This window comes from Lytechinus variegatus, chromosome 5, assembly GCF_018143015.1.
Source record: "Lytechinus variegatus isolate NC3 chromosome 5, Lvar_3.0, whole genome shotgun sequence".
NCBI classification, from domain to species: Eukaryota; Metazoa; Echinodermata; class Echinoidea; order Temnopleuroida; family Toxopneustidae; genus Lytechinus; species Lytechinus variegatus.
Window position 1 is genome coordinate 38,839,277 of NC_054744.1, and position 25,871 is coordinate 38,865,147.

The 25,871-nt window shown below is 37.0% G+C and overlaps 1 protein-coding gene across 3 annotated transcripts; it reads right to left on the bottom strand.

Moving 5' to 3' along the window:
* On the bottom strand, positions 1 to 25,784 carry LOC121416108 (calcium-activated chloride channel regulator 1-like). 3 transcript variants are annotated; one of them, XM_041609566.1, is made up of 13 exons: positions 25,404 to 25,784; positions 13,309 to 13,594; positions 12,385 to 12,680; positions 11,021 to 11,257; positions 10,392 to 10,616; positions 9,494 to 9,784; positions 8,283 to 8,513; positions 7,873 to 8,001; positions 5,332 to 5,479; positions 4,582 to 4,713; positions 2,139 to 2,360; positions 1,401 to 1,975; positions 1 to 1,187 (listed from the first exon to the last, which is right to left on the bottom strand). In XM_041609566.1, the coding sequence occupies exons 2-13, from the start codon at positions 13,370 to 13,372 to the stop codon at positions 183 to 185; spliced, it is 3,555 nt and encodes a 1,184-aa protein (XP_041465500.1). In that variant the 5' UTR covers positions 13,373 to 13,594; positions 25,404 to 25,784; the 3' UTR covers positions 1 to 182. The 3 variants fall into 3 exon arrangements, with proteins under 3 accessions (XP_041465500.1, XP_041465499.1, XP_041465498.1); XM_041609565.1 differs by having other exon boundaries at positions 1 to 1,179; positions 1,393 to 1,975; XM_041609564.1 differs by having other exon boundaries at positions 1 to 1,975.
* Between the last annotated feature and the right edge of the window lie 87 nt (positions 25,785 to 25,871).

A 25,871-nucleotide genomic window follows, 5' to 3' on the forward strand; every position in this document is an offset into this window, starting at 1 on the left:
CTATGAAGGATACAGTTCCTTTTACTCTACATTTAATCTAATTGATGAAAAAGAGAAATGCATCAAGCGTATAAAAAACTAAAGTCAGAGCTGTGCATTGAATGGCATAAAGGCGATTCATTATACAGGTCAATTAATAGTGGGACCTCACATATCATATGGCCTTATGGTCTTCGTGCGAATCAAGCCGTTTTGAAAGTAGGATGATTGTAGCTAGGTTCCTTTTGTGCCATCTCTACATCCGCAATTCCTTGGTGTGCCCAGGCCGATTGAGGCGGGGTAATCGGCTTTACCTGATTGAGACTCTGCTTAACATTGTAGATGTACACCAAACTGACTGCTGCTATGATGGTAACTGCACTTAGTGCGCAAGACAGGCCAATGATTACAGCCTGTGCTTCTGGTCCGGTTGGTTCCGTGGCTTTCGTTGATTCAGGAGCCTCTTGATGTGTTGTTCGCTCCCAAGGCTCAGGTTGCTTGGATACTGTGGTCTCAGGAATCTCTTGATGTGTTGTTCGCTCCCAAGGCTCAGGTTGCTTGGATACTGTGGTCTCAGGAATCTCTTGATGTGTTGTTCGCTCCCAAGGCTCAGGTTGCTTGGATACTGTGGTCTCAGGAATCTCTTGATGTGTTGTTCGCTCCAAAGGCTCAGGTTGCTTGGATACTGTGGTCTCAGGAATCTCTTGATGTGTTGTTCGCTCCAAAGGCTCAGGTTGCTTGGATACTGTGGTCTCAGGATTCTCTTGATGTGTTGTTACATATATCTCTGATGGCGAAGTACTGGTTGTAAGTTTTGGTGGTCTAGATTCAGTCGTGAATGGAGTAGATGTGTAAGGCTTGTGTGTTGAAAACAGATCAGTCGTGTCAGTAGTACTTGAAGTCTTTGGCTCTATGGACTGGTTCGAAGATGTAGAAACTCTTGGATAAATTGTCTTCTCTAAGCTCTTTGTCGTGAACTGTGTAGATTGGTCAGTAGTGCTTGACATCGAGAACCCTGGTATGCTTGATGTTTGACTAAAAAGCTCGTTCGTTGTCGTGGTCGATGTACCAGTAGTAATATCAAAAGTCGTTTCTTTACCGGGTGTACTTTGTGATCCAGGAATTGTATGAATAAGTTCTGTTGTTAGACCTGAGGTTGTTGTTTCAATATCTGACGTGGTATTCAATGTATCCGACGATGTTGGTATGTCTTCTGACGAAGTTTCGATGGTTCCTGGAGCAATCGATTCTGTCTTGTCAAGAGTAGTAATTATCTCTGTCATTACGTCAGTCGTTTCTGCTCTGGGTGTACTTGGTGATCCAGGAAATGTATGAATAAATTCTGTTGTTAGACCTGAGGTTGGTGTTTCAATTGCTGGCGTGGTATTCTCAATAGTCAATGTTTCCGACGATGTTGGTATGTCTTCTGACGAAGTTTCGATGGTTCCTGGAGCAATCGATTCTGTCTTGTCAAGAGTAGTAATTATCTCTGTCATTACATCAGTTGTTTCTGCTCTGGGTGTACTTTGTGATCCAGGAAATGTATGAATAAATTCTGTTGTTAGACCTGAGGTTGGTGTTTCATTATCTGACGTGGTAATCAAAGTATCCGACGATGTTAGTATGTTTTCTGACGAGGTTTCGCTGGTTCCTGGAGCAATCGATTCTGTCTGGTCTACAGAAGTGATTATCTCTGTCATATCAGTAGTCATCACTGCGGTAGGTAATGCCATTGGTATGAAACGGATAGACAGTGAAGCAATGTTCGACAAGTCTCCTCCATTCCCGGCCTCATCCCAAGCTCGAATACCAAAATAATAAACGATGTCCTCTCCCTTCTGTGGAAGGGTAATAGTGACACTCTCCGTTGTTCCTGAAGCATTGACGTGGGATAGATTGCCGTACAGCACTTGTTCTTGAGAGACCAAATGGCTCTTGTTGAAGTCGTCTCGCACCTCGGAGAAGTTGGTGGAATAGCGAAGTTCGTAACTGTATGCTTTGAAAATTGAAAAAAAAAAATATAAAGAGCAATACTTTTAGCTATGCTTGTGTAGTCTTTGCAACATAGAAGAAAAAACACGATGACAGTACAAATCTTGACAATAACACATTGATCCTTTTATTTAATTACATCTTACTACATACAGAAATGTTTTTACCAGTTCCGTGGTCCATGTCATCTCCTACAGCTGTCCAGTCCAGAGTTACTGTGCTATTGTCATATGAGAAGGACTCGTAGATCAAGTCTTGAATACGAGAAGGCGCGATGGTATCTAAAAGGTTGGCTGTATAGCTCTGGACTTTAAAGACTCCTCCAGATGCTGTCCGCATAAAAGATGGCTCCTCTATGGTCCCGACTTCAACTGTAGTTGATCGTCTTCCTGATATAAGTAGTACATTTTTTTAAGGAATAACATTACTTCTTTCAATAATTCCTTTCCAGTCAGAAAATTAAAGAACACCGCAAAATTGCTCTCCTGAAAAGGCAGATGCACACGTGTTAGATAAAGTGTGCTTAATTGCTATAAAATAAGCAAGTATCAAAACTGAATTTGGAAAGAAATTGGGCATCTCTTTATCACACAGTTGAAAAAAGCAAGTTGTTTAAGCCTGTCACTCAAACAACAAGTTGTTTAAACTTTTTTGTAACTGTTTAAACTTCTTAAACAACTTGTTTAAAAAGTTTTTAAAAATACAAAAAAGTTTAACATTTTAGTTAAACTTTTAAAAAAGTTTAAACTGTAGTTGTTAGAGTGACTGGTCCCACAGAGAACAAGACCGCTGAAAGACATTTGAAAGACCATGAAATCCGGTTGATCTTTCAGAGGTCTCTCAATGAACCTACAATGGTTTCTGAGGTCTTACACGAGTCCTGACCAATTTTTCAGTGGTCTACATGGGCTCCAAAACTTTTGAAACGGTTCAAAACAGTCTTACAACGGTCTTACAGGAAAATGGTCTTTCAGTGGTCTTTCGATGAACTTTCAAAGGTCTTTCAATGATCTTTCGGCAGGCTCTCAAGATTTCACTATAAGTCTCATGAGAGATCACTGAAAGATCATTAAAAGACCAGGCAAAGTCCATGGAAAGAATTCTGAAAGATCACTATCCCCAAAAAAGGGAAAAAGGGTGAAATATATTTTCCTCAATATTATGCCATACATAATTGGATTTTTTTTAAAGATAGAAAGGTTTAAATTTTTGCTCGCTCACAACTTGTTTTTAAATTTTGCCCGATACGCCATATCTAGCCCCTTCAAAATCTTTGGCTCAGTACTCCACTGATATGTTTCATTACAATTATCAGCAAATGCTTATTTATTGCTATTTATCCTAATAATTCAATTGTTTTATATGGCTTTGTGGAATTATGGGGGTCTCGAATTACTTCATTATGCAATTTTATTCAAAATCACAAAAGAACTGCAAGCTCTCTTCTTTTTTTACCTAATTATCAGTGGCGTAATTAGTCCAAAAAAATTGAGGGGGTCAGATATGTCGTATCGAGCAAAATGTACTAAAAGTTATGGCCGAGCAAGAAAAAGTTTCGACATTTTTATTCTCCAATTTTTTTTTTCTATCAGATTATGTAATAAAAATATTCAGAAAAGGATATCATGTTTCACCTTTCTCTCTTTTTTCCCATTTTTTGGAGTCGTCATTTTTTTTTTGGAGGGGGGGGGGGCCATCCCCATCTGTGTACCTCTATCAATAGAGTAGGGTTAATATTAAATTGCTGTTCTTATTTGATTAATAATTTTCATAAAAACGACTGGTTCAGAAAACTATCAAACACAGCCTTTCGTGAAAAGCTCCCCCGGTCGTCCCGAAAAGGTGCGTTTATTTGACTCCCCTCCCTCAACGCATCCTTTCAAGAAAAGCTCCCCCGGTTTTCTCGAAAGGGTGCGGCCATCCCCGCTCCGCGAACGGCGAAGATCGTAACAAGCCTTCGTATAAAATGTTTAGTTTGGATTCTGTTCATGATTATAAAATGAATGTCTATATTTTAGGTCAGAATATAAAAAATGTTCACATCAATTGTTTAAATCGATACCCATCTTGCTTGATGACCCAAATAGCTTAGAATGTCAAAATTTTAGGTCAGGTTATCGACAAATTTCAGCTCGCGCTTCGCTCTCGCATAATAGTTTTTTTTTTTTTTTTTAGATACGATCCTGTTCATCATTCATGTTCATGGGGCACCATTTTTCCAAAAGAACACAATGGCACCAAAATCAGGTAGGGAGCAAAATCCTGTAAATGCGCCTGCCTTGTTAAATATCTCATCATGTTTGTAAGAAAAACTAAGACGTACTTAAAACTACAGACTTTAGTGTATACTACCCCGTAAACAATATAAATATAAACAACAACTTTAAGCAGCCGACTGGGAAAATTCGGATGAAAATATTCCCCCCCCCCCTGCTAAATTTTTATGCTTCCGCCACCAATGTGCGTGATCGAGCAAGAGAAAAACAGAGAGAGGGGGAGGTTAGACGAGAGAGGGGAAAGAGTACGTGTGAGTGGGTGAGCGAGTTAGAGGGGGGGGGGGTAAAGGAAATGGGCATATAAAGAAAAGTGAGATTTGAGTACTGAACTCACTTCTTCGATTTTTTGAGACTTTAATTACGTCTTCATAGCCGATGACATTGACCTTGACGTTATATCTACCATTGGAAGCGAAACCAAGGAAAAATCCCGAATATGTTCCATCGTCTTTGAATAAATCTGAACCTGTGGGATGTGTAAGAATAGACCAAAAAATACATTGAACGATGAAAAAGAATAGAATGGGATGAAACATAGAAGATATACAAAATAAGAAAGGAACAGACAAAGTTTCGATAATCATCCACCACATAACTCCACCATGATCATCACCTTTTAACTATCATCTTTACCACCATCATTATCCCCATCATCATCACCATAACAATCAGGGACGGATCCATAATTTTCGAAAGGAGGGGGCACGTTTTCCCGATAAAAAATTGACACCCCCAAAACAGTCATTACTTGTGGATAAGCGACATATTCCCACTGAAATATATAATGCAAATTTCAAGGAGGGAGGGGGCACACTAATGTAAGAACGGCATATTTACATTACAAATATTGACTATGGCTTTCAGAGGAGGGGGGGGGGGGGGGTCACGTTCCGAATGTGCCCCCAATTGATCCACCACTGATCACTATCATCATCATTATCACCATTATCATCTCCACCATGACCACCATCCTAATCGTCATTATCACCATTATCATGATTAAGGTTATATATTAATTTTCATTACCATCATCATCATCATAATGGCCATCATTATTATCAGCAAAAAAAAAACGTCTATTCACCTGAACCACCATCTAGCAATGACATGGTCGTTGTTGCTGCATTGGCGTCTGAGATGATAGCCGTGACGTCAGCATTAAGAACTGGATGGTGATCCTGTTGCACCCGAGCATAGATCGCTAGTGCTGGAGTCTGAGAAAGATCCACCTCCTGGTTCACAAATCATCATCATTTAACGAGAAAACCGTCATATTTATTTCGTTTGAAAATAATTGAAGAGAGGAAATGAGAACAATACACGAAAAAGAAAGAAAGAGAGAAAGAAAGAAAGAAGGAACGAAAGAAAGAAAGAAAAAAGAGAGAAACAAAGAAAAATAAAACACCTCTGTTTTAACGATATTTCAAGTTTTGATTAATTATATACCGGGTGCAATTAAATTCCTACGTCATAAAATTTTTAAAAGAATTTGTAAAGGGATATGAAGAGATGTTTCCTTTAAAGCATTAATATGTGTTCCATTCTATGGCCGTATTTTTGTGTTTTTTTTTTTCTAACCTGAAAATTCTAAACATTTTTGTAACCATGAACAGGATTAATACTGTACTAAACAATAAATGATGCAATGGTGATCCAAAATTTAGCGATTTTCGAACCTAAAATGTATTATAATTTACTATTAGAAAATGTATTTCATTTTAAAAGGCATATTTCATTTGGAAAAAAAGAGCATTTTCGATTTTGAAAAAGGGGCATTTTTTCCTATAAAGATTTTTTTCGGGGTGGGGGGAGGGGCAAGAGAGCACAAGTTGAAATTTTCAAATGCTGACCTGAAAATGAGTCACTTTTAGGACTCGTGTTCGTTTTCATGTTTTTTTCCTGCTCACAACCCCTTTTAAATTTCAAGTTTCATTTTTTGTATCTTCTACACTTATTTTACCTCGAAAACCGGAATAATGAACAAAACAAATAAAGTTATATTCCCTCTTTCTCACCTCTTTACAAATATCAGAACCCCCCCCCCCCCCCCTCAAAAAAGAGAGAGAAGTTCCACCACCAAGAATAAACTTAGAAAATGAAAAAGGGAAAGGTAAAGGAGTAAATGTGATATTATTTTCTTAACATATTGTCACAATCTATCACAAAATTAGCTTTTCTAATTTTTGCTCGGTCGCTCACTTCAATCGCTTTCAACTTTTTTTGGCAGAAATTTTGCTCTATATATGCCATGCTTGGCCCCTCAAAACTTTTTGTTCAACATGCCATTGACATAGCCCATTTGGATATGACAAAATTGAAGATTATGTTTAAGTTTACCAAATCTTTTTATAATACCAAAGGAAATATAACAAGGAAAATCCTTGTTATTATTCTTTATGAAAATTATTGTCAAAATTAGCTGTCAGATCTGTCAAAATCATTCCTGTCATCAAATCACTGTAATCTTTACCATAATCATTATTACTATCATTATTATCATCATTAGTCATGATTACAACACGTTACCAATAAATAATGTAATATTTCATCATTACTGTTTTCTATGTCACATACGTGAATATGATCATTCTTGATGATGGTGATAATCACAATTTATGGCATTGCTAGTACACTTACTGCTGCTGACTGGAAGTAGTGCCATTGAATATACAGAACAATAACTAATAACATAATAACATTTATAATTACTTATATGAAAAGAAATGAAAGTATAAAAAACAAAATGCCTTGAAAAAGTCTCAAAATCCTCAAGGCCAAGGCCCTCTCAAGGGCAAGGCTTGATTGTTCAAGGTCAAGGCTTTGAAAAAGTAGGCCTCAAGGCGCCTTAATGCCAAGGCCGAGCATCAAGGCACTACAACACTGGCTAAGAGGCACCAACCTCTGACTGTTACAATGGTAGGTTAACTGTCGAGAAAGTGAACTTGTTCAGTGCTGACGACTTTCATGAAACGGTCTCCTGATTAGGCCCAAAAAACGGCATTGCGCAAAGGTAATTTATAATATATAATTCTTAATGAGTGTAATCTTAAAATGTATTGCCACATGTAGTTTTAAATCAAATTACTTTAAATCACACTTAACTTATGTAAAACAACCTCTCATGTTTAAAAAAAATTATACGTCATTGGAAAAGGTCTACAGTAGAATATAAAAATACAATTGTCTAACCATTCAGTGCAGCAAAATAACATTTCGGTCCCTCATTGTCCCCAAATACATAATGTTGGATTAGATAATACAGAGCTATCGCTCCACGATCCACGACGGATTCAACAACATATAAAACGTATTGTCAATGCCCTTCATGCATGATAAAGAACAACCAAGAAGACTTTGTCGAAAATTGGTGAATCATAACAGCAGTTTCTTCTTGGACAAACGCAGGCCCTAATTATTTGAATTTTTTGTCAGCTCCGAAACTTAGGACGAAACTGCTATTCCGGCTCACCAATTTTCAACAAAGACTTTTTAACAGTTCTTTGTCACTTGACAGGTATTTTGATTACATTTTCTATTTTTTTCAATCCGTCGGGCATCGCGGCGTGAAAATTGCCCGATTCAGGTTTAAAGGAGATAAAAAGCTTGAACAAATACATTTCCTTACCCTTGATCCGAGAAGAACAGTTACTGTAACTGGTTGATATTCCTCCTGACTTGGTTTAGATGTTACTGCTACACTCGCGTGCTCAGTGATTCCCTGAGTGCTGTAAATGGTAACGTTCCACCTACCGGGCTATGAGTAATAAAAAAGTAAATTGGGTGTACTGTATAGTCATCTTAAAACACTTCTTGAGAGCAATCCCAACTCTTTTGCATGTGGTTTACTACAGATTTTCATTCTAAAGTGAATTAGGTTTATTAATTAATGTTAATTTGGCGAAGGACATCGTACTAATGATTGATGATTACAGTATACCCTGAGAGAGCTTTTTGCTATTGTCTTCAATGCATTAATTGAAGGTTTCAACCAATAACCTAGGAGACTCAAAATTAACTAATAATCCAATTGCTTACCAGGGCGAATGGTAGGTTAACTGTCACAATCTTTGTGCTGAGATCAATATGATACCTAGGGTCGTTTTCATCAATCAGAGTACCGCTTGGTCCAGTGACTTCGACCGAGATCGATGAGCTCGTGGTCCATATCACAGTGATCACTGTGTTATTACCCAATGCGGCGTCAATGATTATCGGAACGATCTCGAAACCAGGAGAGCTATCAATTACGATCTCGGAGCTATAGATCTTTCATAAAAATATGCAAAAATACAACATGTCAATGTAGAGTGTATTGTGAAATTTCGCCCGAAATACATTCTCTAAAAAATTATTCTATCGATGAATTTCATTAGTCCCCAAATCCCTTTCCTCAAATGAATACCTTCAAAGTTGTAGGAGGGCAGTATAGGATCAACTGAATTGAAATGAATGGTGAATGATTTCTGCCCAATTCACTAGTCACTGTGAAAAGATTTACTTTTGATGAATTAAGCAAAATTTAAAGGTTTACATGTATTTTCTGTGTTTTCGTTTGCATTCATTTTAATTTGAGTATTCCATTTCTAGCGGCAGAGTATCTAATCCAGTAATGGGAAAAAACAAATCTAAGCTTTACATTTGATCCTACATTTACCCTGGTCCCGTCTTTTCAACCTATCAACCTATCTACCTGTCTACTAAACACTTTAAAACAAGTTTTCGAACTACATAAGAAAGGAGAGACGATGATTGGTTCAGATTGGTCAAAATACCCAATATGTTAGTGAGTATGTGGAGCGTTGTGGCCCAGTGGATTAGTCTTCGGACTTTGAAACAGAGGGTCGTGGGTTCGAATCCCAGCCATGGCGCAATTTCCTTCAGCAAGAAATTTATCCACATTGTGCTGCACTCGACCCAGGTGAGGTGAATGGGTACCCGGTAGGAAGAAATTCCTCGAATGCTCGAGCGCCCGATCAAGGTAGCCGTGCTAAAGCCTGGGTAATAATAGCAGGGCCCGCTGGGAGAACAGTTTTCGGAACTGAAGTGGCTACCCTGGGTAAATATGCCGCTATTATTATTATTATTTTGTGTTCAATCGACAAAAGTTGTCGAAGTGTTTATTGGTTGGTGTCCCCAGAATTATTATTCATGTCTACAATTTTATCCGTTGACACATTTTCATCAAAAGCTTTCTTTGACCAATCCCTTTTACGCCCTCGTACATGTATTGGAAGGCTCCCTGATACCTGTATAGGGACGGTCTCCATCCCGACATCTGGTCTTTCAGTTATCGTACTCTGAAAGGCCTGAATGAGACACGTTCCAGTTCCACTATCGGAGCAGAAGGTAGAGATGCCAGAAGTCATGTTGGAAAGATCTTCCAATTGTTGGTCAGCCGAGTTGCTTATAGTGATGGTATCCATTATGACCCCAGAGTTCTCGATTTCGTCATACGTGTCTCGAATGTACGGAGATATATTCTCTCCGCCATCACTAAGAAGTAAGATGTATCCTCCTTGTGCGTATGACCCAAGGACCTGTAGAATACAAAATATGATTGATCCATTATACATTTATTCTTTAAATGATTTTTTTTCGATTTTCCTTAAAAATGTTTTCAAGACAACGGACACCAATGAACATTAAATTTGTTGATATCATTATATATAATACTTTTTTAAATATTAATATTTCTTGTCTTTTTCTTCTATCTTGGATTCATTAATTTCTTCAGGCCATAATGATCAATTTCTTTTATCTATCTTTCTGTTGAGGGTTTGGTTTCATTGCCAGTGGTTGTCGCCCGGCAAACCTTTCCTTCAGAAATGCATGTTTTTTCCTCTTATATACACACCCATGACAATAGCGTATCAATAAGGCAATGCAGCTCCTCCAAATTTAAGAGTTAACAGAGTTGCTATTTCTCACCTTTGGCTGTTTTCTTTACTTGGTTATTTTTTCACCATCCTCCTTTTTTCTTTTGTTTTTCTTTTTTATCTTTTGGTGCCCAACTGAAATTAAAGAAAGATACCGAACTTATTTCTCCGATAATTTTTTGTGTATTTTTTTTTGCTTACTGCACCAGAAACCTAAATAACCCTTTATGATATCTTTGGGATCAAAGCCCATGCCCCCTACCCTTACCTGAATGCCAGACAGTATCCCACATCCAATACACGTTGATCCTCCTGCGGACGGTGGCAAAGCACTGGCTAGATATTGCCTGGACGTTGTATCTGTGACGTCGGTGAGACTTGCTCTGATTTGTGAGGTACTTTCGAAGACGACGATTCCCAGCTTGCTACCTTCTGGAATGACGTTCATGATGTAGTCAGTAGATGATTGAATCATACGGTCAAACCGGTTTCCCTGAATGATGAGGTGTCACAGAATGGAAAAAAGATTTTCTTTGAAATCATTATTGCGTCAAGGATTAGTTGAAAGATATTATATCCAGGTAGAAACTAGAACACAAAAGTGATGGAGCAAACATGTGTGTTATATGCCAATTTTGTCAATACCATTACTCCAATTAAAGTCGCATCGCCGTCTAGTTTAACCACAGAAATTGTTTCTTCAAAGATGATCTAGGCTGACAACCAGTCGACACAGCTCCAGATTGGAAATGGTACAAAGCTTTTGGCCTGTCCATATTCCAAGAACATAATGCACGACTCTGAAGATGGCTAAACCCAAATCCCCATGAATTCATGAAAAGCAGTTTATTCTAAGCTTTACTAAAGTCAAGTGTCTCCATTGAAAAAAAGGCTTACCCCCATACTCCCACTGATATCAAGCACTAGCACTACACTCCTAACAGTAGATAGCTGAAGAAGTTCAAAAGAAGGAGTGGTGTTCAAGACAGGATGGATGCCAGCTTTGAAGTCGCCTGTCCGTTCCATCACCTTCCACGCACTTTCCCCATTGCATCTGTTGTTCATCAAGTTTGGTGCTAGAGGGTTATGTAAGCTGTGAGGATCTGATATGTCGTCGCTACAAAATTCCTCTATCTGGAATACGAATGAGATCACCCGATTAAAATCAATTAAAATTGATAAAATTTGGAAAATAGTATTTTTTTTTTTCAATAATGATAATAGAACAGTCATTGTATAGCGCATTATACTTCAAAGGTCTCAATGCGCGTTAGGAAAATGAAAGATTTAAAGATGAAGGAAAAAATCCCATAAATTTGCATAAGAACGGTTTGAATGTTGAGTTCTAGGTTCTAAAACTATCTTGATTTTTATGAATTAGCTCCTCAAAAAAAAAATCGACATTGGATATGATAGATAATGAATGCAACATTTTCTTCTATTTCCTTCCAACATCAGTGTTAATAAGTAAGAGTGTCAGAAGTCGATGAAAATGACGTCACGGTTATAATAAGGTATATATTCAGTCATTTCATATGACCTGGCCTGTTTATATTGCTTCTTCTTCTTCATGATATTCAACGTATCACTGGTAAATGTTACAATTTGATGGCAAGGTAGGTTACTTAGAATAATTGATAATAGTTAATGATGTGATGTGGGGTTCAAAGTGACCATGGCTCGCTATAAAAATGTATACATAATAGAAAATCAGGATATTAAACACAGTTCATGAATTCATATGGGAATGACGATCTGGTGATGAAGACACAACCAGTTCTCTTTGGGAGAAAAAAAAGTGTTTCTCTTACATGGTAAAACAGAGGTTACCGAGTCATGTAACCTTTCAATACTTAAGTGTATTTAAGAATTCAGTATCTTTTTTAATGTACAGGCAGTGGTGGATGAATAAATTTCGAAATCGAGCAATAGAGAATCCTTCGAATTTAGTATCATCATAATATAGTAATTGAATATGTATATATTCGGTGTCTGGTAATTGGCCTTTAATGTGTCTTGCATATTCCTAACATTAAAACATTAAAATTTTAAGAGAGTTTCATAATAACATTTTTGTTGGGTAGTGGTGGCGAGGGGGTCTTGGTCCCCAAGACCCCTCCTTTTTTAATAGTTCCTATGTTGGTAACAATGACCCCCCCTTTGGGCGGAAAATTTATTTGTACACAGCTGCATCTAGCTCTGGTCAATCCTCCGCTAAGTCAGTCCCCTCCCTTGAAAATTAAAAACAATATGGGACTCACGGAATGTACGGGAGCATTCCTGGTTCCAAATAGCAACGAAGCGGTCGCTGTCTGCCCTGCAGTATTTGGAACGAATCTACAAGAAGGATCGTAATCGCTGTTAGGTGTTTTCTGACACGGACGACCGTCGGCGTGTAAAACTTCTCCCTTGATCTTGAGAGAACAGCGCGTTCCTTCAGTACCTCCACCGGGTATATCATAGGCAGGGGCGCCAACCTCTCTGACGTCATCAGGATCATAATGTTCTTTGAATAATCCCCAGCGAAGATAACCCCAATTTCGAACCAAGACACTGTCTGATTATATTTTAAAGAAAGATAAAATACAGAAAAGGAGACAAAAAGTGTATTGATCGAAAAGCCGTATACAATGTACGTAGAATGTGATACACAGTGCAACAACTGTGGAGTGATTGTGCGAATTATACGTTCTTATACTGTCGTTCTTCAATATCTCCCTGATTTTGGGGGTGAAATTTCATTAAATTCAGAAGTTAGGGCTGTAGATCCGTTGAGTGAAAATCGATGGAAGCAATGTAAAATCACACCAAGTTTATCTCACACACACATGAAACATGAACGCAGTCTTTTAATTTGTTTACGGTCTATCACCCACCCACACACATACACCCACATACATGATCCACTAATTTTTTTTATCATACATGAGCAGACGGTTCCTATACCGCCCTACAAAAATAACTCTAATCCAATTGGCCGAACGAAAACTCTTTATACAATCATGGGTTTAAACGATTTGAAACGAGATGAGGAATTGATTTGCATGATTATCAGAAACAGAGACTTCCCTGGTTGATGGATAAAATGTAAGAAAATGTCCCGAAAGTAGGTCATTACAAACTCCCGAACACATACACCCCCTCTCTCTTAAAGATGTTGTTAGCCAAAACCTTCAAGTGCTCACCGGTAGGGCCATATTTGTTTTCTCGGTACATTTCTTGAAGAATATATTCCGGTGTAATGTGCATCAGATAACCTTCTTTCCCACATCCTGCAAAGTTATCCACAAACGGTTCATCATCTGGAAAGTCGTGCACTACGATGTTCGCCGACTCTAACGTTTCGGTCCGAGCAAATTGATATCGGCTCTATACGGACCAGGTGTTTGGGACAAGAATCTTGATGTGTTTCCAGTAGACTTGCTGCTTGCTGGCGAGGTAGAGACGCTGAGATGCTGATGTGAACATCGTCTGAAAGAGGTGAATATAATAGAAATGTTTTCAATGTGGTGTCAAATTAAACTTAAAGATTATGTTCAGACAGCTATGTTATGATAAACTGGCTTAAGATGCATGCCCTTAACATAAATAACTAAAGGGTTTGGTAAACGCGCGCTTTGACAAATCAAAACAATAATAGATAAAATGCCCATGGATGACTTTGATGACAAACATCATTAAAACAAATAAATATTGTAATGTAGAAAGATAATTTATGAACGATCAAAATAGTAGCAGGGTTATGAGAGCAAGGGGGGGGGGGGGGGGGGGGTAACTAGTGTAAAATATGTATCAGTTAAGAATATTTAGCTCTAAGTTATGGATATCAACAAAACTGTGATACGAATGTTTTTTTTTCAAGGTTTTCTTCTGATCAGCAAACAGACTCGTCTACATTTACCGAACAAATAATGTATGTACCCGGATACGTCCTACCTTACCCCCACAGATTCCCCTATTACAGACAAATATAGATCGTACTTTTGATCGCGAAGCAATGTTATCTCATTTCAACTTGTAATTAATTTTATCTCCTGATTTTACTTAGCGAACATGATTATGTTTTAATCACATTTTCAAGGCAGAAATAAATCATCCGCCATGCAACAATCTATTATTACACAGACAATGACGGTATTTGCAAGATCTTCGGAGTCGTGTCGAATCCTTGTGAAAAGATGTATTTGTATAGTTGCTAGGTGATTGTTGCGAACAACACTCAGATATGTTCCATTATATATTAAAAAACTGAAATTCATCATTACGAATAATTAGTTTAGCAGATTGGGGTTACTGCTCTTTCTTTTATACGGACCTTATCACTAAAATATGTTAGGTTTAAGTCTGATTATCGCCCAACGAAAATAATTATGTGCGCGAGTATGGCAAGCTGTTTTAACATTTAATCTTAATATTCCCTTGATTTCAAGAATTCGATTTCTTGATATCAATAATAAATTATTGATATCAAAAGTTCATGTCTTGATATCCAGAATTGTTAAGTGATTTATTTCGAGCACAAAATCATTGCAAGAATCAATGGATATCGAGCACATACAAACTCAAAAGTTATGCAGAATTGAAATTCATAGTTGATTTTTCAGCGTACAATTAAAGCAGAAATTCATTCTGATTTCGAACTCAAAACTTGTGCACGATTATACTGTGATTAGATTTCGAACTAAAAACTTGTGCACGATTATATAATACACAATCCCGTTCAGCCCCTTGGTGTATGCGCATGCAAACTACCTACGCCACGTGCTCGCGGATTTGTGTTATAAACAAACTGCTGTCGCGGTCCGACTATGGGTCCGACTGGCAGAATTTGTTCTGAGGGTGCCGTTAGGCTCTGCGCATCAGAAATAGTACATGTTCATGGTTGAAATTAAAAATACATGTTCGTTCTAGATCAGTTAATTTCAATCGAATAATTATAATAAATACGTATTTTAGAAATACATAAAACGGAAACATATCACGAAATTATTTCTTGATATGTTGCCAATAACCGTTTTTCTGAATGGTTTAATGTAAAACATACTCGTATTTTATTTGGAATAATGACGTCAGATCTGATACTTTAAAAGCAAAATAAGTTTAAAAAATACTTACAAATTACGCAATGTAAATGCACAATTTGGCAACATATCACAAATTTATTATTTCCTCATGAATTATATGTGGCAAATTTATTATTTTTCTAATGGGTGCTTTGTTAGTTAATGTGGACTTTTTCTGCTAAAAACAATCAAATCTGCCAATATTATTTCAGTTGACGTAGCCAAAATTTTATAAAATGAATTGTACAGTAAACTTGACGTGGCTATGATATAAACACGAGTTGATCTTTGATACAGGTATGTGCATTGTCGTTTGGCAACTTATCATGAAATTAATTCTTGATATGTTGCCGTTTTACGTTTTTCAACCACATCTTTTCATATATTTTATAACAAATAATTTTGATGGGACAAAAATCACATTGAAATCGTTCTAGGAATAGAGGAATATGAGTCAAGGGTTTATGTTTGAACAGTATAAAATTAAAATATTCTAAAAAAATATATCACACAGACAATCAAAAACTGTAAGCTGGCAACGTGTTTCGGACCAAAAAAATGATATACGTACACTTACAGCGCGTCCCTAACATGTCCCTCTGATATGCGGCAAAATTACTTCCAAATATGAAAAATATTCTTAATAAAATGTATGGAACTTGGAAGCTCATCTCACGTTCTAACTTTTATACAAATTTTCAAATTATCTTACTCATCCATCATTTACCGGTAAATTTTCTTTCAAGTTGGTGCACTATTTCCCCATGTGAATCATCAAACAAACTTGTTTTTTTATGTTTCTTGTACTTCTGAACATGCCCAAATATGATAAGGGAAAAGTCCCTGTTCAGATCCTGGATGTAAAAATGGCATAGAGAATGCAGAAATGCTGCAAACTTGGAATGGGCTAAAATGCACCACTGTTACGTATTATACAGTGCGTATCAAAAAAAGTTTACACTTTGAAAAAGCCCTGGGAATTAAAAAATATACAACATATGGGTAATCTTTTCACATATAATCTTTGGTTTGGGTCTCATCTATCCAATGAAAGTAAAAGTTTTGACAGAATGTTACACTTGAGTGAGCACTCTCAATTTTTGTAAAGCTCGCAGAAATCTCTTTGCGCAGAAATGCTCGTTTTCACGCTGTGTCAAGGGGAAATGGCGAAATCAAACTTACCCTGCGAAACATTTCTCATACATTTCCCATTGCACTTTTTGTCAATTGTAATAAATGGATACATTCAAGCATTTTGTAACAATTTTTGCCACCAAAATTGAAATCTAAACACTTAGTAAGCAAAACCTTTACCCTTTTTGTGCCAACTGGATCTGAGGACATAACTAAATCTGAACAAAAGTTTATATCGGACATCTCTAGCATTTTTTTCACTAAGTTTTCATCATTTAAAGTGGGTTCACATTTCATTTTCATTTAATTATTGTTTCTCCACACTTTTTCAAAGCTTGACAATGATTAACAAAATGAAAATCAAGCCTAAGCCATTTCATGTAAATCACAGCTCAGTGTATGGGAAATATCGTGACGATGGCCTCTGTGTTTGGGGGAGTTGGGTGGGGCGCAATGCACTCTTCGAAGTGTTTCGGGCAAGGAAACAAGCTAAAAATGTAAAAGGTATCTTCAAATCAATTGTACTAGCTAAATTCAACGTGTTCTTCATGATTAATGTCTACTTTTATTCGCATAACTATTTCAAAGTTCTGCGCAAATCATTTTTCACCAACTTTTCAAAAGTAAGTGGTGCTCACTCAAGCGGAACTATTTTTCGACAGTTATATCGTCATTTGTTTAAATGGATCTGTACCAAAGTTAAAATGTGGAAAAATCTTCAGAATATTACAAATGTATAATTTTACAGGATTTTTTCAAAGTGTAAACTTTTTTTTGATACGCACTGTGTTACGATACTGCAACAAATAACAAAGAAGATTTTTAAATATAAAGTTTGAATTTTCCTTTTTTTTATTACAGGAAATAATTATACATAAATAAAACAAATAATGATCTTACATAAATCTCTTGAAGTGTCCGATGTAAAATCCCGAAGTGATGATGCTATATCCAAGTAATAATCCAAATGATAAAATCCCAGTTGACTGGCGAAAATTCACAATGATGGCGATGATGAAACTGATGTTGAAGTCCGATGAATAATAAGAGTCACTGCAACGAGTTGAAATGTCCGTGAAGACGATGTTGATGATGATTAACAGTCAATTTCAGCAATCCATGGGTTGAAGCGTGTTCATTGAACAGGTTGATGATGTTGATGAGAACTGATAATTTCTCTCTCAAAATAACTGCAAACAGTTCATTGATGCATAAACTGCTCTGATCTGATCTGGTGAAGTGATCTCATATGATGTGATGTGATCTCCTGCTCTCATATGATGTGATGATCAAAGTGATCTAATATGATATGATGATAATCTTGAAGAATCCGCCAGCTTTATATAGTTTGCAGCTATTCTTCTAGAACTCACTATTAAGGAAGGTTCTAGCATTTTCTTTAAAAAACTTTCTCCTTTCAGGAGCAGTCAAAATCCAGAACACTCTTGAATGACCTCATTGAAATCAAGAGTGTCAATAACATAGCTAAGCCTATTGTTCCTAATCTCTATTCAGAAATAACAATAAAACTCCTTGGCCTTTTAAATAGGCAAGGCCTGCATAATAAAAAGACATCCTGGAATGTTCTTTACAATTCTTGGCTATCCTTAAAGGGAAATAACTAATAGATAAATGTAATTGCTTTTAAAATTCTTTTACAATTATTCATATATGTAACACCTCCCCCACCGGGGAAAAGAAAGCTTTACCGTAGTAAAGGTTTCTTTAAGATTAATTTTTCTTTTAACTGTTCAAAGTCATCTTGATAAATCATTTACAGTTATCGTGTACAAAGATATAGTACTTAACGAACATGTTAAAATAAATGAACATCAAAGATGTTTTCTTCAAATGACACACTTGGTCAAAATCATGAATAATTTCACTTTTTATACTCTTGACAGAGCATCAGCAATTACATTATTCTTTCCCTTTATGTGTACAATTTTCAAAGGGAATGGTTGGAGCATTAGGCTCCATCTATACAGTCTTTGATTCTTTGTTTTGAATTTCTCCAAAAACACAAGAGGATTGTGATCTGTATAGACTGTAATCTCTCCATTGGTTAGATACACCTCAAACTGCTGAAGGGCTAGTACGAGACTCAGGGCCTCTTTTTCAATAGTTGAGTACTTCTTCTGAAATCGATTGAGTTTCTTAGAGAAGTAGCACACTGGTTTTTCGATGCCTTTTTCATCTTCTTGGAGCAATACTGCTCCTACTCCAACATCACATGCATCAATTGCTACTTTGAATGGCTTTGTGAAGTTTGGAGCTGCCAAAATAGGCTCATTCACCAAAATGGCCTTTAATTTTTCAAACGATCTTTGACATTCGTCAGACCAAACATACTTCACTTTTGCCTTCAGCAGGTTTGTCAGAGGACTAACCACTGTACTGAAATTTGGAACAAATTTCCTGTAGAAGCCACTCATACCTAAGAATCTGAGCAATTCTTTCTTAGTTGTGGGAATTGGGAAGTCTAAGATAGCTTGTATCTTGGCTTCTCTTGGTAGCACTTGCCCTTGACCAACCACATGACCAAGATATGTGACTTTTGCCTTGGCAAATTCACTCTTCATCAGATTCACTACTAGATTGGCTTTGTCCAGCCTGTCAAACAGTGCTCGCAAATGATTCAGATGATCATTCCAAGTATCACTGTATACTAGGATGTCGTCAATGTATACGACACAATTGTCAAGTCCGGCAATCACTTGATTTGTCAACCTTTGGAAGGTTGCTGGTGCATTTTTCATTCCAAAAGGCATGACTTTGCATTGAAACAAGCCTTCAGGTGTAACAAAGGCTGATATCTCTTTGGCTCGGTCAGTCAGTGGCACTTGCCAATATCCTTTAAGCAAGTCTATCTTTGTGATATAGGCAGAATTTCCAACTCTATCAATACAATCTTCTAACCTAGGAATTGGATACGAGTCAGTCTTAGTTACTGCATTTACCTTCCGGTAATCAATGCAAAATCTCTGAGAGCCGTCTGGCTTTGGAACCATTACAATGGGAGAACTCCAACTACTCTGACTCGGTTCGATTATGTCATTATCTAACATAAACTGTATTTCATTATTCACCATTTCCAACTTGCTTGGATTGAGCCTATAAGGATTCTGTTTGATAGGTCTTACATCACCTACGTCTACATCATGTACAGTTAAAGGTGTACGACCTGGTTTGTCTTTACATACATTCTCATATTCTCTTAACAGGCCAGATATATCATTTCTCTGATCTTCAGGCAGGTGTTTTAATGCCTCATCCATATTTCTTAACATCTCTGAGTTAGACAACTTTATACCACATGGTTCGTTCTTAGATACATCTGTATAAGACAATTCATTATCTGTCTTTCCATAGCATTCTTCTTCATGTACATCTACATGTTTTTCTTCTTCTTTGACCTGTGTTGTACCTATTGGCTGACTAGCCTCTCGCTCAAAGTATTCTTTTAACATGTTTACATGACAAACTCTTTGAGACTTTCTTCGATCAGGGGTACTGATCACATAGTTGACATCATTCAATTTCTTTTTGACTATGTAGGGACCACTAAACCTAGCTTTCAAGGGCTCACCTTGCAAAGGCAACAACACTAACACTTTGTCTCCAGGCTTGAAACTTCGCTCTTTTGCATATTTGTCAGCTTGAGCTTTCATTTTCCCCTGCGACTCTTTCAAGTGTTCCTTAGCCACATCACAAGCTTTTGAGAGCCTTTCTCTAAACTTTGACACATAGTCTAGAAGGTTTACATCATCATCCTGAACCATAAACCTCTCTTTGATAAGCTTTAGAGGACCCCTAACCTCATGACCATAGACCAATTCAAATGGACTGAAACCTGTGGACTCATTCGGGGAATCCCTGGTTGCAAACAGTAGGAATGAGATCCCTTTATCCCAGTCATCGGGATAGTCTTCACAATAAGCCCTAATCATGGTCTTCAAAGTCTGATGATAGCGTTCTAACGCTCCTTGGGACTGTGGGTGATAAGCAGAGGATTTGATCTGCTTTATTCCCAACTCCTTCATAACTTGCTGAAATATTCCTGACATGAAATTTGACCCTTGATCAGATTGAATTTCCTTCGGCAGACCGTACCTAGTGAAAAACTGCACTAACGCCTGCACCACTGTCTTTGCAGTGATACTTCTCAAAGGTATCGCCTCTGGAAACCGTGTAGACAAGTCCATAATCGTCAGGAGAAATCTGTGACCCGACCTCGTTCTGGGTAAGGGTCCGACACAATCAACAAGAACCCTAGTAAAAGGTTCATCAAATGCAGGAATGGGTATTAATGGAGCAGGCTTGATAGAAGGCTGTGCCTTACCAATAATCTGACATGTATGACATGTCTTACAGAAATGCACAACATCTTTGTGCATCTTAGGCCAATAGAAATGCCTCATAATTCTATCTTCTGTCTTCCGAATACCGACATGACCTGCCATAGGTAACTCATGAGCCATTTTCAGAATATCTGTGCGGTAACAAGGAGGAACTACAACCTGGTGAATTATACACCAATCTTCATCAGCTGGTCTCTGGGGAGGTCTCCATTTCCTCATCAAAATGTCATCTTTGACATAAAAGCACTCAGGAACCTTATCAGCCTCAGCCTCAGAACATGCTTTTTGTGACAAGCTTTTTAATTCTGGGTCTGCCTGTTGTGCCTGTACAAGGGAGGATTTACTAAACAAACTATCATTGTTAGCAACAGAGCCTTCAACACTATCCCCATTCAAATCCTTGAAAAAGGTTTCAGCTAACCAGACATCAGTACTCTCCTCTACATCAGCAGATTCCGCATCATCCTTTTCAGCTCTACGAGTCTGAGACCTAGTAACAACACAATCCGGGAAAATCCCTGGAAAATCTTCCTGCAACAATTCAGTTTCAGCTACCTCAACGGGCTTTTCCGAAACCACTGGAGATGCAACAACTTTATCTCCAGCCAAGTCGTTACCTAACAAGAAATCAACACCTTTCATGGGTAATTCTGGAACGACACCAACAGTCACAGGACCACTAACTAGGTCACACTTTAAGTCGACCTTATGCAAAGGAACCGACATGAAATTTGGGCCAATACCTTGAACTAAGACGTTGGCATTCTCTGAACTCTCCGGAGGAAGAGCCGAATCCCCTGGCACCATCAGGGACTGTGCAGCCCCTGTATCCCTAAGGATCACCACTGACCTACCAGCAGCACCAGTCGAACAAGGGGATACTTCACCATCATGCAAAAAACTCCTAAAAGTTTCATCAACCTGCTTGACTTTATCAGCAAATACTAGAGAAACACTCTCAACATCTCGATTGGGCTCTGATGGAACAAACTCCATCGAGGGAACACTTGTTTGCTTGACAAAACCCATGTCTTTCTTAGTTTTGGTTGGCATTCCAACCAATTTCCAACATGATTCTTTCAAATGTCCCGATTTATGACAATGAGTACAAATTTTGGAACTACGACTCTCAGACCGTTTGGTTGATTCTGTGCCCCCACTAGCCTGATTCTTATTAGCGTCTTTGTCCTTGCTTGCATATTTTCCCTCACTAGGTTTATTGTGGGATTCAAATGACCCTTTACCTTTCTTTTTCCAATAATTCTTGAAAGGAGGCCTATCTCCACTACCTTTATGTGTGACCTCAAATTCATCAGCTACTATGGCTGCTTTACTGACTTCAGTAACTCTATGGTCATCTAAGTGAGATTTAATGCCAAAAGGAAGACTCTTTTTGAATTCTTCTAGGAGGACAACTTCCTTAAGGTGAACAAAATCTTTGTCAACTTTCAGTGATCTGTACCACTTATCGAACATCATTTCTTGTTCCCTAGCAAATTCAACATACGTCTGGCCTGTTTGTCTTTGCATGTTCCTAAATTTATGTCTGTACGCTTCTGGTACCAACTCATATGCATTGAGAATTGTTTCTTTTACTGTAGCATAGTCACATGATTGCGTTTCAGAGAGCGAAGAATAGACTTTTGCAGCCTTTCCAACAAAAACACTTTGGAGGAGAAGAGTCCAGTATTCCTCGGGCCAATTCAGTCTCTTGGCCACTTTTTCAAATGACACAAAATATGTATCAACTCCCTCTTCATCAAATTTTGGCACAAGGCGAATGTTCTTCGCCACATCAAAGCCTTGGGGAGATTTATCTTTAACAGAGTTAGTATTAGTATTTGCATGAGTTAACTCCATTTCTTTCAATTTCAACTGGTACTCCAATCTCATTCTCTCCTTTTCAATGTTTATTTTCTCCATTTCAAGGTTTTCTTTGATTCTTTCCTTCTCAAGGTTTTCTTTAATTCTTTCCTTTTCCAATTCAATGTTTGCCAGTTGGATCTGAGCATCCTCTGACATATTGATAGAAGTTTCAGGCTCCTCTGTAAGCTTCATGTGACTAGCTAACAAGTCAATTATCTCTGCCTTCTTTAAACCTGGGGCTAGAGATACACCCAAATGATCACAAACTGTTATCAAATCATCTTTCTTCTGTGACTTCAAATGATCATATGACAATTCTGTCATTGCAAGAAATTCTTCAACATCAAATGTAGCCATAGTGAATATACACAAATACAACCAAGTAATAACACAGTACAGTATATTCTAGAACTTTCCAAAAATTTCCAGAATGTTTTCAATTCAAATTGAGATTTGTTTCAAACTGACTTTCGTCTCAAATTGGCTTTCGTTTCCTGAAAAACTGGTTTTAGTTTCAAATTGGCTTATACAAATTTGGTTTTCGTTTCCCGGACAAGCCCCCAAAATTATTTGTTACGATACTGCAACAAATAACAAAGAAGATTTTTAAATATAAAGTTTGAATTTTCCTTTTTTTTATTACAGGAAATAATTATACATAAATAAAACAAATAATGATCTTACATAAATCTCTTGAAGTGTCCGATGTAAAATCCCGAAGTGATGATGCTATATCCAAGTAATAATCCAAATGATAAAATCCCAGTTGACTGGCGAAAATTCACAATGATGGCGATGATGAAACTGATGTTGAAGTCCGATGAATAATAAGAGTCACTGCAACGAGTTGAAATGTCCGTGAAGACGATGTTGATGATGATTAACAGTCAATTTCAGCAATCCATGGGTTGAAGCGTGTTCATTGAACAGGTTGATGATGTTGATGAGAACTGATAATTTCTCTCTCAAAATAACTGCAAACAGTTCATTGATGCATAAACTGCTCTGATCTGATCTGGTGAAGTGATCTCATATGATGTGATGTGATCTCCTGCTCTCATATGATGTGATGATCAAAGTGATCTAATATGATATGATGATAATCTTGAAGAATCCGCCAGCTTTATATAGTTTGCAGCTATTCTTCTAGAACTCACTATTAAGGAAGGTTCTAGCATTTTCTTTAAAAAACTTTCTCCTTTCAGGAGCAGTCAAAATCCAGAACACTCTTGAATGACCTCATTGAAATCAAGAGTGTCAATAACATAGCTAAGCCTATTGTTCCTAATCTCTATTCAGAAATAACAATACAACTCCTTGGCCTTTTAAATAGGCAAGGCCTGCATAATAAAAAGACATCCTGGAATGTTCTTTACAATTCTTGGCTATCCTTAAAGGGAAATAACTAATAGATAAATGTAATTGCTTTTAAAATTCTTTTACAATTATTCATACATGTAACAACTGTATTGTCCTTTTTGCATTCTCAGCAAATTAAGAATTATTACAATAAAAGCGTGAAAAATTTTCAGCACATTCCCATTCCCGAATTGTTTTAACCAACTTTGTTTTTACAAGATGAGCGATATTTTATTTAAGCTGATATTTTGTTAATGTCTGAAATCCTTTACATTCTTATGCATGGAATAATCAAAGCCCTCTGCATTTGCGATAAAATCATGTCTCAAATGTAATTTGCTAATTGCATTGTTTTTTTCTGGGGAAAACCGAAATCATATTGACAGAACCAATATAATTATGTTAAGTTAATAAAAGCAATAGAGGACTTTGATTGTGTATTATCATGATTATAAAGACATGAATGTGGTAGAATAAACATGTCTACAATTGCCACGTTGTTTTCGCTCAGCGTAATGATACGTGTGTAATTGATTTGATATCAATTGATCAATATCCCTATTTGCTTTGCTCTTTTCTTGTCGCGTTTTGAATAAATCACATACCATCTGGGCGGTGATTTTTCTTATAACTTAGTACATGAGAATTGACCTTAATGTAGGCTTGTGACGACACCCTTCAATTGACTTTTAACTAGTTGTATGCGAGAAAATTGAGCGACCAAGCGAGAAAAATATTTTAACAACGGAAACTTTGCGTTTTGAACATTATAATACATAGATATCAACACACACCCACTGATTTCTAAAAGATCATTGTACACACACATTGCCCTTATGCCGCTTATACAAACTGAAATATTGTTTTTGAATTTTCAAAGTTAATATCAAATCAGGCAATAAACTGTCTTGGATGGAAACAGACCAAACTGGCTTATCCATAAAAAATACATTAAATCAGATTAAGATAAACATGTAAATCAATTTCATGTTTTTAAATGCTTGTGAAGTGGAATTATGCAAAAAGAAATGCAAAATATTTCCAATAAAACACATTTATATTTCATATCATATCCACAGCATAAAATTTCTAGATTTTAATTGTTACAGGCTTCTTTGGTGTAATACATCCAAACTTAACAGAGGCTTTAAAGTTCCTCTTAATATCTGAATACAACATTTAAATAAATCGGTAATAAGCGAATGAAAGAGTTGGTGAAGTCTCGCACTTTCTATTTCTTTAAGAGTTTATCATGAAAAATCAAATATTAAGATTAAGAAAAAAATACACTTTACACGTACAGGCAATATTTTACATCACGAATAATCAAATCATTGCAAATAAGAATCAATAAGCTTTTGCATTTAAATCTTCTTTGTATAGAAAAGTTGATTAATTCAAAACGACCTCTTTCCAGCTACAAATCTAAAATTTCAATCTACCCAGCCTCCATAAACTTAGGTAGTAGTCTATGAAAATAAATAAATTTTACATTACTTTGATGTTTTCGATGATGTTAGGATCTTCAGGAAGGCTTGTATCTATTGCGATGAGGAGGTTTGAGTAGGCCCCATCGTTCAAAGTGATGATATTTTTCTGCTCCGCTACCACTCCTAGAAGAAATACTTCAGAAAGCAGCGTTACCGAAATCAAAATCTTGTAGCTCATCTCTCTCTTGTTTTCTTTCGCCGAGCAATTTTTTTCTCTAATACACAACAAAAATAATGTCTTATATGTTGTGATTGATAAAGCTTGAATGGTTCTAAATCTAAAATCAGAGGCACATGCGATTTGATTCGTCAAAAATGGACTATAAATGAAGACGTGCCAGTGTAGCCAGTTGAAATCTTTTTCACAGAGAAGGAACAAAGTTCTTTTATCAGATTGATTGACCAGGATGTAGCATTAAATTGCCCACCTTGATTCGCGTTTCGTTTTTACAGATTTCAGATAACGAATAAACAT